Source organism: Cyprinodon tularosa, unplaced genomic scaffold (assembly GCF_016077235.1).
Source record: "Cyprinodon tularosa strain WSP-4 unplaced genomic scaffold, ASM1607723v1 ctg162, whole genome shotgun sequence".
Lineage (NCBI taxonomy): Eukaryota > Metazoa > Chordata > Actinopteri > Cyprinodontiformes > Cyprinodontidae > Cyprinodon > Cyprinodon tularosa.
This window is the reverse complement of record NW_024038460.1, coordinates 445,654-463,808: the sequence shown is the minus strand read 5'-3', so window position 1 is coordinate 463,808 and position 18,155 is coordinate 445,654. Positions and strand designations below refer to the sequence as shown.

Genomic DNA, 18,155 nt, shown 5'->3' with positions numbered 1-18,155 from the left:
TATATAGTCCTAAAGGACGAGGGCAGCACATGTTCATACCGCTTGTAGAACATTCCTTTCAAGAAGCCTGAATAAAACATCCTACATTGGAAAAAATCAAAATGTAGGTAAGTCATTTGTTCTTAAAATAAGTGCATTTGTTCTTCTATTGAAGAGATAAAAGAGATATTTTGCCAATGGAACAAGACAATTTAGATTTAAAATACGAAAACAATTGGATTGTCTTATTTCAATTGCATATTATCTAATTATCTTCTTTTAAGAGTAAAAATACTCATTCCATTGGCAAATTATCTCATTTACCTACTAAAATTAAGGGTAAATACACTTAACTTAAGAAATTTTTACTTATTTCTAGATCGTTTTTGCAGTGTATTATTGTTCAGAAGAACAAGCTTCTGTGATTGAATAGTTTATTATTTAGGGAAAACATACAGAAGTACAGAAAGGGAGGTTGCTCAGCTACACTCATATGTTTTAAAATCTGGAAAATGGAAGAAAGTTATCATTGAAATAAATCAAAGGAGAAGATGCGCTCTACCATGATATGGGAGAGTCTACAGATGCACAAAAACACAAAACCGCCTTTAATTAAATATTTTCAAAGAATTTGTGCTCTGACCTCAACAGGCTTTTTCAAAAAGAAGGACACGCCATTTCCAATCCGGTTCTTGTGCAGATCTCAGCTAGGAAGTAGTAAAAAGCCAGAGTTAGTCCTGCCACATGTTTATTCAAGGAGCCATTTCTTGTCATATTTTCACTCGGGGTAATGACTCCCTAGCTTTCTGAAACAGAAAATACAGCTATGCAGGAGCTTACTGGTGATTACCACTAACCCTCCGCTGTAAATTGGGACCAAGAAAATAGAAGCACCTTGGTTCAAAAAACATAAGATGACAAATAATTAAAAGATAAACAAAAAAAAATAGTAGCTTATATGAACAAACAGTACATTTAAAGTCCAGATTTGATTAAAAAACTATATAAAACTGTTTTAAGTGTAGTAAATAAAAACAAAACCAAACTTAGCTGTATTTATTTTGATAATGTCTGGTATTCAAATAAATTCCTGTAAAAAATGGATACTATAAACTTAGCTAAATGGTAAATCATCACATTTAAAAAATTAAGAAAAATAAAACGATGAACATATTAAAATAGATGAAAACAGTTAAATATACAACACAACATATTTTAAAAGCAAATTTTCAAAACCAGAAAGAAAAGAACATTTAAGGAATTATTTAATTATTTTTATTTTATTTTAGTGAAGAATCAAAGTATTACAAAGCATATCAAAACAATTATACAAAATTGTAAATTGAATATCTTAGGAAGTTGAGCAGAGTATGTATAATATAACAAATACAATCATACAGATAACCTATATACAATTAGAAAACAAAAATAACAGATAGTAGAACAAAGTAATTAAATAAAAAAATAAAAATACAAAAGGACTTGAATTTTAAAGTAAATTCTCATTATTTTTGCATCATTGGTTGGGCTTTAGGGTTTGTACAAAGGGTTAGTACTTCTTTTAATAAAAGTATCTCACTTATAAAAATATGTAGAGATGGGGTAATTTTTTGAAATCGGCACTTATGTATGAAAAATTTGGCCAAAAGCATTAAATTGTTATTACCATAGTTTGATTTTCTATCCCCTGTTAAAAAAACTTATTTTATATCAAAATTCAAAAGTGGTAAAGAAGTCTTCTGTAAGATCCAAAAAATATTTATTATATTGCACTGAAAAAATAGATGTTCTGCTGTTTCAATATCTGAATCATAAAATACACAAGAATTGGTAGTTATGTAAAATTTTCTATGTAAAACATAATTACAGGGTTAAATGTCATACATAATTTTGAAATGGATTTCCTTTACTTTCTGTGGAAGTGGAAATGAAAGATACCTGGTTCAAATTTTCTTTAAAGAGGTATCATCATACTTTTTGAACAAATGTTTTCTTAAGGTTGATGGAAAATATATCAATGTGAAGGTGGTTCTTAAAAATCTATTAGTACATTTTTTTTTCCAATAAAATCAAAACCGTTTATAGTTAAGAATGATTCTTTAAGAGCAATTGTTGAATTTGTTATTTTTAAGGAATGAACGTAAAGGGATCTTTAGCATCCGTAGCCCCTCAGAAAGATGGCGGCTGGAGTGACGTCTTCCTCAGGCTCCTCATTCAGCTGAGAAATAGCCACGTGATTGATATTGACCAATCAGAGCCGTCTGTGTTCAAGATGACAACAAGCCATTGGAGCAACGGAATGCTAACGGTCCGTCTGCCTTAAAGGATGGATTATGAGTCAGTTATCGATTATTTTACTGTTTTCAGACATAATTTATTAGTTTAATCTGGTTTATTCCACCAGAACTTCTCTGGTTCCGATTCCTCACAGTTTCCCTTCGATAATACCCTCCCTGAGCTGTTTACGTCCCACATTATTGCCATTCCCAGCTGACATTCCCAGCTCCTGTGAAGGTTACCATGGAGGTTCTGGAATGTTAGGACCATGTTTAAGAATGTGTTCGGTTCGGGTTTCCTGGTGAGGACAGCTCATGTGGTCCTGACCTGGATCATCACGCTGATTCTGTTCCTGTATGATACAGGTGAGCCCCCCCCCCCCCCCCCCCCCCCCCCCCCCCCCCCTCCCACTGAACTGATCCCAGGTCAGGTGTTCAGGATCAGCTCCTGGAAAGTGTGTCTCTCCCTGACAGAGCTCAGGAAGCAGGAGGAAACGGGCCAGCTTCTGCAGCCGGTTCTGTTCGTCCTGCTGGTTCTGTTGTCGGTGCTGCTGTACTTCGCAGTGTCCCTCATGGATCCTGGATTCATCTTGGCTGAAGACAGCGACCTGCAGGTGAGCAGGGGCGGTTCTAGGATCTATAGGTCCTTCTCAAAATATCAGCATATTATGATAAAGTTCATGATTTTCCATAATGTAATGATAAAACTTGAACATTCTTATTTTTTAGATTCATTGCACACTAAATATTTCAGGTCTTTTATTGCCTTAATATAGATGATTTTGGCATGAAAACCCCAAATTTTAATTCAGCGTATTGTAAAACAATATTTAGAGAGAAAATGTCACCTATTTATTAATCATTAGTTGATTCATACGATCAAAATTGAATCCGCTGGACTTTTTTTTTTCCACGTTTTAAAACGTTTCGCTTCCCATCCAGGAAGCTTTTTCAATTCAAAAATCCTTGTTTTTTCCAGTTCACTCTGGGAGTAACTGAGGAGCAGCAGGATATGATCCCACCCAGCACCAAATCCCTGCGCCAGCGCCGCTGCGTCCACTGCCTGCTGCAGGTACGATGCCCCCAGACTCCAGACAGGTTTCACTCATCAGCTCCTGAACCGCTTCCCACTGAGTACAGTTCAGTTCAGTAGCTTTTATTTGTCCCAGTATGGGCAATTTTTGTGCAGTAGTAGTTCACATTTCACAAATCACAGATTAAAAAAATAAAAGAAGAAACACAACAAACACGTAAAATATTGTAAAAAGATAAAAGTAAGGTGGATACAAGAAAGAATAATAAATACAGGTGCTGGTCATAAAATTAGAATATCATGAAAAAGTAGATTGATTTCAGTAATTCCATTTAAAAAGTGAAACTTGTATATTATATTCATACATTACATACAAACTCATATATTTCAGATGTTTATTTTGTTTAATTTTGATGATTACAAATGACAACAAATGAAAATCTCAAATTCATCATATCAGAAAATTAGAATATTGTGAAAAGGTTCAAAATTGATGGCCCCTGGTGCCACACTCTAATCAGCTAATTAACTCAAACCACCTGCAAAAGCCTTTAAATGGTCTTTCAGTCTAGTTCTATAGGCTACACAATCATGGGGAAGACTGCTGACTTGACAGTTGTCCAAAAGACGACCATCGAACACCTTGCACAAGGAGGGCAAGACACAAAAGGTCATCGCTAAAGAGGCTGGCTGTTCACAGAGCTCAGTGTCCAAGCACATTAATAGAGAGGCGAAGGGAAGGAAAAGATGTGGTCGAAAAAAGTGTACAAGCAAGAGAGATAACCGCACCCTGGAGAGGATTGTGAAACAAAACCCATTCAAAAATGTGGGGGAGATTCACAAAGAGTGGACTGCAGCTGGAGTGAGTGCTTTAAGAACCACCACACACAGACGTATGAAAGACATGGGTTTCTGCTGTCGCATTCCTTGTGTCAAGCCACTCTTGAACCACAGACAGCGTCAGAAGCGTCTTGCCTGGGCTAAAGAGAAACAGGACTGGACTGCTGGTGAGTGGTCCAAAGTCATGTTCTCTGATGAAAGTAAATTTTGCATTTCCTTTGGAAATCAAGGTCCCAGAGTCTGGAGGAAAAGAAGAGAGGCACTTCATCCACGTTGCTTGAAGTCCAGTGTAAAGTTTCCACAGTCAGTGATGGTTTGGGGTGCCATGTCATCTGCTGGTGTTGGTCCATTGTGTTTTCTGAGGTCCAGGGTCAACGCAGCCACATACCAGGAAGTTTTAGAGCACTTCATGCTTCCTGCAGCTGACCAACTTTTTGGAGATGCAGATTTCATTTTCCAACAGGACTTGGCACCTGCACACAGTGCCAAAGCTACCAGTACCTGGTTGAAGGACCATGGTATCCCTGTTCTTAATTGGCCAGCAAACTCTCCTGACCTTAACCCCATAGAAAATCTATGGGGTATTGTGAAGAAGAAGATGCAATACACCAGACCCAACAATTCAGAAGAGCTAAAAGCCACTATTAGAGCAACCTGGGCTATCATAACACCTGAGCAGTGCCACAGACTGATCGACTCCATGCCACGCCGCATTGCTGCAGTAATACAGGCCAAAGGAGGCCCAACTAAATACTGAGTGCTGTACATGCTCATACTTTTCATGTTCATACTTTTCAGTTGGCCAACATTTCTATAAATCCTTTGTTTTTATTGGTCTTCAGTAATATTCTAATTTTCTGATATGATGAATTTGAGATTTTCATTTGTTGTCATTTGTAATCATCAAAATTAAACAAAATAAACATCTGAAATATATGAGTTTGTATGTAATGTATGAATATAATATACAAGTTTCACTTTTTAAATGGAATTACTGAAATCAATCTACTTTTTCATGATATTCTAATTTTATGACCAGCACCTGTATGTGCAGTGCAGGGGATGAATGAGAGCATAAGCCTGAATGCATGCAACATATGGCTATCTGCTTTCCTGGTAGAGTTTAGCAGCTGAACAGCAGAGGGAACGAAGGAGTGTTTGTATCTGTTGGTCCGAACTGGTGGGTATTTAAAACGGGAACCAGAGGGTAGAAACTGGAATTCGTTATGTAGGGGATTGGTATAATTATCCAAAATGGACTCAGCCTTCCCGATTACCTGATCTTCATATATTTCAGTCATGTTTTTCTGTTGAACACTCAGGCAACATGGCGCCGGCAAACAGGCGGGTGCCGTACTAGATGTGATCAGCTCAGTTGTTGCACCCAGTCTGATAAGAGGAAAAACTCTAATAATTGTCTGTTGGTAGCTAACTGATGTTTTGTAATTCTGTTTAACACCAAAAAAAATCCTCATTCAGCCAGGAACAGCGCTAGGCCCAGATGTTGTGTCACGTGACCAAATGAGCTCATTTCATTGGCTAGAAGCTGCTCGACTCTATCGAGTGTAGATTGCTTTGGCTTCACCAAAGTTCACCAAAAGGTCAACACATTTTCGGCTGGGTTTTTTTCTGGTGAATTTTTACCAGATAAAAATTGAGTGTAAGGAATTCAATGTCTAAAAAAAATTTGGTGTTAAAAAAATTCAGTGTTTAAAATTCGGTGTTAAAAAAATTGAGTGTTTAAAATTCGGTGTTAAAAAAATTGAGTGTTTAAAATTCGGTGTTAAAAAAATTGAGTGTTTAAAATTCGGTGTTAAAAAAATTGAGTGTTTAAAATTCGGTGTTAAAAAAATTGAGTGTTTAAAATTCGGTGTTAAAAAAATTCAGTGTTTAAAATTCGGTGTTAAAAAATTGAGTGTTTAAAATTCGGTGTTAAAAAAATTGAGTGTTTAAAATTCGGTGTTAAAAAAATTCAGTGTTTAAAATTCGGTGTTAAAAAATTGAGTGTTTAAAATTCGGTGTTAAAAAAATTCAGTGTTTAAAATTCGGTGTTAAAAAAATTCAGTGTTTAAAATTCGGTGTTAAAAAAATTCAGTGTTTAAAATTCGGTGTTAAAAAAATTGAGTGTTTAAAATTCGGTGTTAAAAAAATTGAGTGTTTAAAATTCGGTGTTAAAAAAATTTAGTGTTTAAAATTCGGTGTTAAAAGAATTGAGTGTTTAAAATTCGGTGTTAAAAAAATTGAGTGTTTAAAATTCGGTGTAAAAAAATTCAGTGTTTAAAATTCGGTGTAAAAAAAATTCAGTGTTTAAAATTCGGTGTTAAAAAAAAGGCAGATTCCAATGAGACTGTTTTACTTCCATAGAAGGGAGGCTGAATAGAAAAGCATGCCACACTTTTCAGATTTCTATTGAAGCATAACTCTGTCCATTGTACTGTTTTAGTCTTTGACCTAAAATCCGCCGCTGTTTTGGGGTGTGAATACTTTAATGAATCATTCTTTCTCCGTGATGTTTCCAGTCTGGTTGTAGTTCTATAGTCTGGTTCTCCAGTGAGACTCCGCCTACAGGCTGGTGTTGGTTCTGGAAATGGGTCGGTTAACCTTCCATGTTCTCTGTTGGGAGCAGCAGCCAATGAGGTCGAAGCACTGCCAGACGTGTCAGCACTGCGTCCGTCGCTATGACCACCACTGCCCCTGGATCGAGAACTGCGTGGGGGAGCGGAACCACCGCTGGTTCGTCCTGTACCTGGCCGTGCAGCTGCTGGTGCTGCTGTGGGGTCTGCACATCGCCTGGTGAGTTCACGCCCATGTGAAGGTCAGAGGTCGTCGGTCGAGATCGCTGAAGCCTACGCTTCTCTCCTCAGGACGGGCTTCAGCCACGCCCCCTCCTGGTCGCCGTGGCTACGCTCCAACGGCGTGCTCCTGGCGGTCTGCCCGCTCCTGGCTCTGCTGGCGCTCATCGTGCTGCTGCTGCTGGGCTCCCACCTCTACCTGATCTCCATGAACATCACCACCTGGGAGTTCATGTCGCGCCACCGCATCTCCTACCTCAAACACTGCGGCGCCGACGAGAATCCGTTCGACCGCGGAGCCGCACGAAACCTGTGGGGCTTCTTCTGCGAGTGGGGCAGCGTGGCGTGGGAGCAGGTCTACTTCAGGGAGGGAAGCGACCCGGTTTAGTTCAGACCTGCTCCTGGTGACGGATCATCAGCACCGGTTAAAAGTTCCGTGCTTCTGCTCTGTCAGTCAGACTGGATCAGATGTTGAGGCAGAAACTAAAATCCGGTCTTTCTAAAGTCCGAGTGTCGGTCTAGTTTCAGCTGTTTGGAACAGAAGAGAACTCATGCTGACTTGCAATAGTTGAACCAGCTCTGTCTGCCGACCCAGATTTATCATTCCGGTTCCTTTGTCCCCAACAATCCAGGACCTACAGCTCCTGCAGTCTGGTCCGTTTTCTCAGGATCCTCCCCAACAGGAGATAAACTGGAAATAAGGTTTATTCCCATCCAATCATACGAACTGAGAAACAGGAAGTCAGCATCAAATGAAGAGTCCTTCCATTTGCACTAAGTAATCTGGGAACACCTGAGTTTCAAAGACTGGATTAATTTACATTTTCCTGATAAATGAAACTACGGAAGATGATTAGGGCCACTGAAAAAAAAAAAAAGAGTTAACTGATTTTAAAATTTTATTTCAGTTTAACTTGGGGGGAAAAAAGTCAGAATTTTTCTCAATTCTGACTTTTTTCTCAGAATTCTGACAGCTAACAAACATGTTAGCATCAAGCCATAGCCATGTCTGTTTTAGAGACTAGCTCTCTTGTTTTAATGACCTTCTGCTCCTCCATTAATGAGGGGACCCCTCGGGCACGTAAAAAGTTGCCTAATTCCGTCATTTTCCACCAATGTGTCACTGGCCACCTCAAACAACTCACATCTTTGTCAGTGAAGCTGAGTGCTCCACATCTCTTCCTTCATGGTGCCCATCTACATTAAAATCCAGAATTCTGAGATTAAAGTCAGAATTCTGGGAAAATAATCAGAAAAAAAGTCAGAATTCTGAGAAAATAGTCAGAAAAAAGTCAGAAATCTGAGAAAAAAGTCAGAAATCTGAGAAAAAAGTCAGAATTCTGAGATTAAAGTCAGAATTCTGAGATTAAAGTCAGAATTCTGAGATTAAAGTTAGAATTCTGAGAAAAAAAGCCAGAATTCTGAGAAAAAAAGTCAGAAATCTGAGAAAAAAGTCAGAATTCTGAGAAAAAAAGTCAGAAAATAGTCAGAATTCTGAGATTAAAGTCAGAATTCTGAGATTAAAGCCAGAAATCTGAGAAAAAAGTCAGAATTCTGAGAAAAAAGTCAGAATTCTGAGAAAAAAGCCAGAATTCTGAGAAAAAAAGTCAGAAAATAGTCAGAATTCTGAGATTAAAGCCAGAATTCTGAGAAAAAAAGCCAGAATTCTGAGAAAAAAAGCCAGAATTCTGAGAACAAAAGTCAGAAAATAGTCAGAATTCTGAGATTAAAGTCAGAATTCTGAGAAAAAGTCAGAATTCTGAGATTAAAGTCAGACTAAACTAAAATAAAATTTAAAAATCAGTTAACTTTTTTTTTTTTTCCAGTGGCCCTAATCCTCTTCTATGGAAGCCCGTTTCCGCCACTCTGTAAAAAAAAAAAAAAAAAACTATCTCAATATAATGAGATACTATCTCATTAAAATGAGATAGTATCTCATTATAATGAGATAGTATCTCATTATAATGAGATAGTATCTCAATATAATGAGATAGTATCTCATTATAATGAGATAGTATCTCATTATAATGAGATAGTATCTCAATATAATGAGATAGTATCTCATTTTAATGAGATAGTATCTCATTATAATGAGATAGTTTTTTTTTTTTTTTTACCAATTTTTTAAGTTAAAATTGAGTATTTTTGGTCAATAGCTCCCAGGTCATGTGACCTATTGATGCAAAATCAGTGTGAAATTGTTTTACTAGTCTCTGTAGATGGGGCACACTCATTTGTTTTTCATTTTAACTCTTTTTTTATTTTTTAGCAATTTTTTAAGTTAAAATTGAGTATTTTTGGTCAATAGCTCCCAGATCATGTGACCTATTGATGCAAAATCACTTGGAAATTGTTCTACTAGTCTCTGTAGATGGGGCACACTCATTTGATTTTCATTTTAATTCTTTTTTTTATTTTTTAGCAATTTTTTTAGTTAAAATTTAGTATTTTTGGTCAATAGCTCCCAGGTCATGTGACCTATTGACCCAAAATCAGAGTGAAATTGTTCTACTAGTCTCTGTAGATGGGGTACACTCATTTGTTTTTCATTTTAATTCTTTTTTTTAATTTTTTTTAACCAATTTTTTAAGTTAAAATTGAGTATTTTTGGTCAATAGCTCCCAGGTCATGTGACCTATTGACCCAAAATCAGTGTGAAATTGTTCTACTAGTCTCTGTAGATGGGGCACACTCATTTGTTTTGCATTTTAACTCTTTTTTTATTTTTTACCACATATGGACACCCTTATGCTTGAACATGGTGTTCGTTATGGACAATCCATGACGAGCACAGAAGTCCAACAACAGAACACCACTCGAGTTCAGATCGGGGCGACCATTCCTCCCAACCATGCCCCTCCAGGTCTCACTGTCATTGCCCACGTGAGCGTTGAAGTCTCCCAGCAGAACAAGGGAGTCCCCAGGAGGAGCACCCTCCAGTTCTCCCTCTAAGGACTCCAAGAAGGGTGGGTAATCTGAACTGTTGTTTGGCCCGTTAGCACAGACAACAGTCAGAACCCGTCCCCCCACCCTTAGGCGGAGCCCTCTCGTTCACCGGGATTAACCCCAACGTACAGGCCCGAGATGGGGGGCAACAAGTATGCCCACTCCTGCCAAGCGCCTGTCACTGTGGGCAACTCCAGAGTGGAAGTATGTCCAGCCCCTCTATAGGAGACTGGTTCCAGAACCAGAACCATACGTCGAGGTGAGACAGACTATTTCTAGCCGGAACCTCTCAGCCTCACACACTAGCTCCGGTCCCTTCCCACCAGCGAGGTGACATTCCACATCCCAAGAGCCAGCTTCTGCAGCCAAAGAACGGACCACCAGGGTCCCCTCCCCCGGCCAACACACATTGCATACGACCCTTATGGCCCCTCTCACGGGTGGTGGGCCCATGTAAGGGGAGACCCAACAATTCACACTGATTTTGGGTCAATAGGTCACATGACCTGGGAGCTATTGACCAAAAATACTCAATTTTAACTTAAAAAATTGGTAAAAAAATAAAAAAAGAGTTAAAATGAAAGACAAATGAGTGTGCCCCATCTACAGAGACTAGTAGAAAAATTTTACACTGATTTTGGGTCAATAGGTCACATGACCTGGGAGCTATTGAAGAAAAATACTAAATTTTAACTTAAAAAATTGCTAAAAAATAAAAAAAGAGTTAAAATGAAAAACAAATAAGTGTGCCCCATCTACAGAGACTAGTAGAACCATTTCACACTGATTTTGGGTCAATAGGTCACATGACCTGGGAGCTATTGACGAAAAATACTCAATTTTAACTAAAAAAATTGGTAAAAAAAATAAAAAAGAGTTAAAATGCAAAACAAATGAGTGTGCCCCATCTACAGAGACTAGTAGAACAATTTCACACTGATTTTGCATCAATAGGTCACATGACCTGGGAGCTATTGACCAAAAATACTAAATTTTAACTTAAAAATTGGTAAAAAATAAAAAAAAAACTATCTCAATATAATGAGATAGTAACTCAATATAATGAGATAGTATCTCATTATAATGAGATAGTAACTCAATATAATGAGATAGTAACTCAATATAATGAGATAGTAACTCAATATAATGAGATAGTAACTCATTATATTGAGATAGTTTATTTTTTTTTTTTTACAGAGTGGCGGAAACGGGCTTCCATACTCTTCCGTATGAAACAGATTTAAATCTTTATCCAAGTTGTTTTTTTTGGCGTTTCCTCATTAAAAAGGTAAATTTAGATGTTTAAATGGTTCAGTTTTGTTTTTCTATATCAGACTGTTTTAATCCCAACAGGAAGCTGACTGATGCACTTCCTGTCAGAGAACGACTTGTTTTAGCCGCATGTCCGACTTCCTGGTTGATCCGTTTTTTAAGCTGCATGTTTGACGGTGTTTTTAGTCTACCGGGTCTGGATTTATCCCCAGAAGCGTTCTTACATTCCCAAGTGCTGTTCAGGTTTTTCTACCCGTTTTTAACCAGAGTCGCTGTTTAGATTTCTAATGACGATTTAAAGGTGCAATAAAAAGGCTTTTCCCACATTTGAACTTTTCCTCCTGCAATAGGTCCCTGATGAGAGCAATAAATGTGCAGCATTTGTCATGTTGGAGTTAACAGAGCTGCTGTTTGTACAATTATTAATCCTTTATTTATATATCTTTCTATACTAATGGTCTTATTTACAAAGAGTAAATATGTTGTGCATTTCTGACTATTATGCAATACTGGAGTGTTTTTTTTTTATACCTCTGAACAAAGAAATAAAGACGTCACTGATGAGAAGTTAAAGTCCAGCTTTTATTTATATATTGTCACTTTAAACGCAGGCTGGTGGGTTTCATACATCATCTTCCTCACATCTACATTTCAGCAGAATAATTTAAAACTATCAGATACATTCAGAGATTTTGGCCTTCAGGGATATTTACAGGTTAGACAGAGAGCAAAGTGCAGCGTTCCAGTGTAAAAAAAAAAAGAAAACCTTCAGAGAGCTTAAAAACCATCAGCAAACTGGTCAGCTGATCAGGGAGAAGTCAAAGTCGTTGAAGACGTCCTGCTGATCCGCTGTGACGACGCATGGCGTCCGAGGCAGCGTCAGAACCGGCTTCAGACGAGTGAACTCCTCGTCGAAGTTGCTGACGTCCTGCGGCGCTTTGATCGCCGGCAGGAAGGGTGGCTTCATCTTCTTTGCCAGGAGGGCGTCCCAGTCCATTCCCTGATGGGAGAACATCCAAACAGAACCCGTTCAAAGTCCAGAAAACAACAGGATAAAAGGAAGGTTGCTGTCCGTAAACTGAACAGGAACATTAAACTGCACATTTTCTTCACCAATCAGAGGAGCCTGATCAGTGGGAGGTTGCTCCTCCCCAAATGCAGGACCAAAAGCCTGCTGAACTCCTTTGCTCCCCAAGCTGTACAACTTTTCACTTGGGGGAAGGAGGAGGTGAAGAGGGAAAAAGGTCAGCTCCCCCCTCCTTGGACATATTACCTATTGTCAATCATGTGCAATATTCTTCTCTCTCGCTGTGCAATAACACAGCGGTCCCCAACCACCGGGCCGCGGACCTATACCGGGCCGCACAGAAAAAAGTATATATATAATTTATCGACGATCAGAGTCTGAGTGATGTTTATTTTGAAAAATATTAAAAATTGCGGTATTCTCTCCCAATTACATCAGTCGATGCATCTGTGCCTCTTGACACAGGTTAAGACTCATCCTTTCTATAACATCCTATCTTTGTGAAGTGGGATTTTCTGCGGTTACAGCGACCAAAACAAAGCTACGGAGCAGACTGGACATCAGGAGCACACTTCGGGCGTTTCTCAATATGCGTTCTGGAGCGTGCTCGTGTACTCGTGACACGTCATCAGCCTCAGCCCGAGTACCGTTCCAATTCTCGAGAACGCCAGATCAGGAACGCATCAAATGTTGTTCTCGCCCCGCCCTCTTTATCGAGCATGCATCAGAGCAGACTTGTGCGTTCTTCAGACTGACCGCTTCCCCAGAATGCCCCGCGGCCGCAGCTTGATTCCAGACAGCGCTCACAGTGTTAAGTTAAACATTCCCTTTTCTGCTGCTGTTGTTCTTCAAAAGTACGTTTTGAAATCGTTTGAGGCGATAACATTATACATTGAAGCCTCCCTGTGTGGTCTGTTTACAGAGTTAGTGCGAAATTTAACAGTCCGACGTTGAGCGGACCAGAGTGACCAGCAGACCTCCGAGGGTAACCGCAGCCAGGGCTAAATTTACCCCGTCTGTAGTGCACTTCTCTCGGTCTAGTTATGTGTAAACTACCGCTCGTTCTGATGGCGGTTTTTTGCGGTTCGGTAATTTTTTTTAAGCTTTAGAAATTAAAAATATTGTTTTCAAAATGTTTTGTGTAGGGAATAAATAGTTTTGACTGTTAAAGAAATGCTAAAGAACGTTGCCTGTGATGACGTCACGAGTACGCTTCTGCTCCAATACACATACGTGCTTGCGTGCTCGCGTTCTCGTCAAGTCCGATCTTCCTGCGTTCTCGCCAAGAACGCGAGTACGTACTCGCGTTCTCGTGAATTGAGAAACGCCCTTCGTCTGACATTTTCTCAGATTACGCCTAGATGGGACCGGCTTGTTGTTTTATTTTTATGCTATTTGAATTAGATTTTATTTTATCATTTTACTTGATCGTATCACCACAACCACCGCCCCCCCACCCCCGGCCGGTCCGTGAAAATATTGTCTGACATATAGCGGTCCGTGGTGCAAAAAAGGTTGGGGACCGCTGCAATAACACATGCCAACCACTGTGCAGCCTGTGTAGTTTTTTTTTTTACTCAATTATACGTTACATCTCTGCAGTACAGGCGCAATAGTCCAGGTCAACTACTATGTAGTCTTCCCTTAGCTCTCTACTGTGCAGATATTTTTATATCCAAGTAAAACATATTCCAGGACATTACAGCTTTTTTCTTTTTTATATACTTTCTTGGTACTATATACACTCATATTGTTTGTTGTATTTGTATCATTTTTTTTTTTTTGCTTTTTTTAGTTTTTACAGCACAAGTGGCTCGTTTTTTCTTCAGTAGGCTGACAGGAAAGGGGGAATGAGAGAGGGGGAGCAAAGAGAGACATGCAGCAAAGGACCACAGGTCGGATTCGAACTCTGGGTCGGCCGTGTCCAAGACTAAGGCCTCCGTACATGGGCTGTGCACGCTAACCGCTGCTCCACCTGCACACCTGCATTTTTATCTTTAATGACATCTTGCTTCAACTCTTATCCTCTATAAGCTACTGGAACCAGAATTTGCCTGAAGTACTAATCCTAAGGGATACCGTAATTTTCGGACTATAAGCCGCACCTGAATATAAGCCGCAGAAGCTAAATTGCATCCAGCCATCCATCCATCTTCCTCCGCTTATCCGGGGTCGGTCGCGGGGGCAGCAGCTTAAGAAGGGAGGCCCAGACTTCCCTCTCCCCAGCCACTTCTTCCAGCTCTTCAGGAGGAACCCCAAGGCGTTCCCAGGCCAGCCGAGAAACATGGTCTCTCCAGCGTGTCCTGGGTCTTCCCCGGGGCCTCCCCCCGGTGGGACGTGCCCGGAACACCTCACCAGGGAGGCGTCCAGGAGGCATCCTAACAAGATGCCCAAGCCACCTCAACTGGCTCCTCTCGACGTGGAGGAGCAGCGGCTCTACTCAGAGTCCCTCCCGGATGAGCTTCTCACCCTATCTCTAAGGGAGAGCCCAGCCACCCTATGGAGGAAACCCATTTCGGCCGCTTGTATCCGCGATCTCGTTCTTTTGGTCATGACCCAGAGTTCATGACCATAGATGAGGGTAGGAGCGTAGATCGACCGGTAAATCGAGAGCTTCGCTTTTTGACTCAGCTCTCTCTTCACCACGACGGACCAATCCGCCTGTCGATCTCCCGAAATTGCATGATTTATACATATACAAGCCGCACCGGACTATAAGCCGCAGGTTTTTTTTATGTTTAAATACCATATGGTTCGTGCACAGAGAGGATTGTCTGGAAAGAGGCAACTGTTTGGGGAAGCTCCTACTTATTAGCCTCGTGAGACCATCCTGATCTCGCGAGCTTTCAAGGTTTCACTCACTAATCAGTCTGGCTACTTTCCGTTGAAGAAAATTTGGAGCCGTTCACCAAACGAACGTCCAATCAGCGTTGGCTTTGAGGCGGGTTGAGGTGTGACGCAACGAGAAGCGCGACAGTTCAGTCTAAAGAACATGGCGGCTTCAGCCGATGAAACTAGCGTTAGCGTGGCTATCGAGCAAGTTTTATCGGAATTACAGAGTATTTCTTCACTGAAAGAAGAGCAAAACACTGCTCTGGAGGCTTTTCTCAGAGGAAAAGATGTTTTTGCTCTTCTCCCGACTGGTTTCGGCAAGAGTTTGATCCATCAATTGGCTCCTCTTCGTCGTCGCTCTGTTAGTACGTCATATGCTTCTTTGATCTGATTGGTTTATTTGGCCCGTCTACCACCAACATAGGCCAATCAGCTAACCAGTATTTTCACCCCTTCCCAAAATTACTTCAACGGAAGGTTTCCAGATGGATATGCAGAGCAAATCTATCTGGCGGAGTCAGGTTACCTATTTATTACAATTTCAACACAATTGAATTGAGACAATTCTTCCTGCTGGCGTCTCCAACGTCTCACCATTGACTCGTTGATTCCAAGGTTACGTGCAGCGGTTCCATTTCCTTCGTTTACTGCCAAATTGGACTGCCTTTAACTTAAAAGCTGAATCATATGCATTTCAATGTTTGTTTTCCATAATCAGGGTATCACACAAACTGTCTTCGCTCGCAATGTCCGTCTTTCTCAGAGTCTGCTTCCGGAGATACGGTATTACCCTAGTGGCCGTTAGCTGTAAAAGTCCATAGATAAGCCGCATTGTTATATAAGCCGCAAGGTCAAAAAATGGGAAAAAGGTCGCGGATTATAGTCCGAAGACTACGGTAAATAAAGTTGAGTCTACAGCTGGATTAAATCTATTCTGACCGGTTTAGTCCAGTTAATCTCAGTCACGAAATACAATCTAGTTTATTTAAAACCATTTCATTAAATCAAGCTCATCTTTTCAAGCCATTCTTTCTTAGATAAATACTTTAATGAAATGTTTCATAGATAACCTTAAAAAAAATGGTTAAAGTATGAGGTGTCATCATGGTACGGGATTATTGATCATCCATTCTGGGACTATGTGGGATTAAAGAGACCAGGTTCTGCAAACACCTACCTGAAAGAATTGGTGTCGTTTGATCTCGGCGGCGTCTTCCTCTCCGGATCCCAGTCTCAGCTCTGGATCTTTCTGCAGCAGCTGGAAAAGTGAAAAATGCCGTGGAATGAATAAGACCTCAGCCGTGAGGAAACTTTGAATACTGATGATCGGATCAGACAAACCTTCTGCATGAGAGACGCTGACTTTTGGGAGAGGGAACGCGGGTACCGCACTTCTTCATTGACGATGCTGTCGAACACTTCCTCCTCATCGTCACCTGGGAAAGGAGACTGGAAACAGAACAGAGTTCTCCTTAAACATCATAGCACAATATTCTCAGATCAGGTTTCTGGTTTCACTCACCTCCCCCACCAGCATCTCATAGATCAGAACTCCCAGTTCCCACCAGTCCACACTGCGGGTGTAGCTGTTTTCAGTCAGAACCTCTGGAGCCAGAAACTCTGGGGTGCCGCAAAAGGTGTTGGTCCGATCCCCATGGCCCATTCCTGCACACAGATGTTCTCATAAAGGACTACAGACCGGTTTATATGCACCACAGAGTTACACTGATCTGATCTCAATTAGAAAAAATGAAAACAATAAAAAATAAATAAAACACAAATTTCCTCGGCAGCACAATATATTTTAGATTAAATCTGTTCTTAATTCATCTGCTGAGTCTTTGGGTCCCTTCATGGTTATTATAACAAGGACAGAAAAACCTCAGTGGTGATTGGAAAGAGAGAATAGAACCTCAATGAGTAAAAATGACAGGAATTACCAACGCAACAAAAAGAAGGGAATAACCAAGGCAACCAGTGTGACCGATAAAAATACCATAGCAAACAGAAAATAAAATCACATATACCAGCACATTGTGAAAAACCACCTCACAGGGAGAATCACTATAGCAAAGATATAAATGGGTAAATCCACAAGGCAGCCATTAAAAGGGAGGGAGAAGATACCATAGCAACCAGTACACAGGTAAGAATCACAACATCAATTGCACTAAAATCACCATAACAAACATGCAAAAGGGAAAATCACTATAGTAACCAGTCTGAAGGTTTCCCCTTTGCACAGGTTGCTATCACCATAGCAATTTGTGCAAAAAACTGAAAAAAAAACAACATACACATATATATATATATATATATATATATATATATATATATATATATATATATATATATATATATATATATATATATATTTTTTTTTCTTTTTTTTTTTTTTTTTTGATAGATGTGGCAATCCCAAGCGACAGCAACATCAAGAAGAAAGAACACGAGAAGCTTGAGAAATACCAAGGGCTGAAGGAGGAGCTAGAAAAGATGTGGAAAGTAAGAGCAGCAGTGGTGCCAGTGGTAATTGGAGCACTGGGGGCTGTGACCCCCAAACTGGGAGAGTGGCTACAGCAGATTCCAGGTAAAACATCAGAGGTCTCTGTCCAGAAGAGCGCAGTCCTAGGAACAGCTAAGATACTGCGCAGAACCCTCAAACTCCCAGGCCTCTGGTAGAGGACCCGAGTTTGAGGATGACACATACCACCCCACGAGGGGTGAGAAAACATTTTTATATATATATATATATATATATATATATATATATATATCTCACAATATTGTAATATCACTATATATTGCAATATTTTACCCAGCTATCAAAATTAAATGTATAGATAAAAAAGCAAGTGCAGTATATGTTCTTCAGAATCCATGTTGTTAGCAGTGTTGCCAACTCAGCGACTTTGTCGCTATATTTAGCGACTTTTCAGACCCCTCCAGCGAGGGGTCGACTCTTTTTCAAAAAAGCGACTGGCGACAAATCTAGCGACTTTTCTGGTGTCTGCCGTGGGGCGCCTCCCCCCGTCCCAACCCTGTTTTCCCACTTCAGCAGATGTCCCTCTCAGCGCTACAGTCAGAGACACAGATGTGTTCCCTCAGCGTCCAGACAGCAAAAGAACCGCGCGCATGCGCCGGGTTTGACGGCACAG

The 18,155-nt window shown here is 40.2% G+C and overlaps 2 protein-coding genes across 2 annotated transcripts in view; one reads left to right on the top strand and one right to left on the bottom strand.

Annotated features, from left to right (window-relative positions):
• Positions 1 to 2,171: 2,171 nt before the first annotated feature.
• Positions 2,172 to 7,839, top strand: zdhhc12b (zinc finger DHHC-type palmitoyltransferase 12b). The gene is made up of 5 exons (XM_038280620.1): positions 2,172 to 2,621; positions 2,730 to 2,869; positions 3,235 to 3,327; positions 6,755 to 6,921; positions 6,993 to 7,839. Exons 1-5 carry the CDS (start codon positions 2,525 to 2,527, stop codon positions 7,306 to 7,308), a joined length of 813 nt encoding a protein of 270 aa, XP_038136548.1. The 5' UTR covers positions 2,172 to 2,524; the 3' UTR covers positions 7,309 to 7,839.
• A 3,860-nt stretch (positions 7,840 to 11,699) lies between these two features.
• The window catches only part of pkn3 (protein kinase N3), a 40,279-nt gene continuing 33,823 nt past the window's right edge, over positions 11,700 to 18,155 (bottom strand). Inside the window, 4 exon segments of the mRNA XM_038280660.1 lie at positions 11,700 to 12,138; positions 16,175 to 16,255; positions 16,339 to 16,446; positions 16,520 to 16,662. Coding sequence (XP_038136588.1) covers positions 11,938 to 12,138; positions 16,175 to 16,255; positions 16,339 to 16,446; positions 16,520 to 16,662 — 533 coding nt within the window. The 3' untranslated portion in view covers positions 11,700 to 11,937.

What these genes read in the sequence shown, in the direction of transcription:
- zdhhc12b (XM_038280620.1), top strand. Translation starts at nt 2,525, where the DNA reads ATGTTTAAGAATGTGTTCGGTTCGGGTTTCCTGGTGAGGACAGCTCAT. An exon ending in TCTGTTCCTGTATGATACAG is followed by an intron (nt 2,622 to 2,729) that starts GTGAGCCCCCCC and finishes TCTCCCTGACAG; the next exon opens with AGCTCAGGAAGCAGGAGGAA. An exon ending in GCGTCCACTGCCTGCTGCAG is followed by an intron (nt 3,328 to 6,754) that starts GTACGATGCCCC and finishes TGTTGGGAGCAG; the next exon opens with CAGCCAATGAGGTCGAAGCA.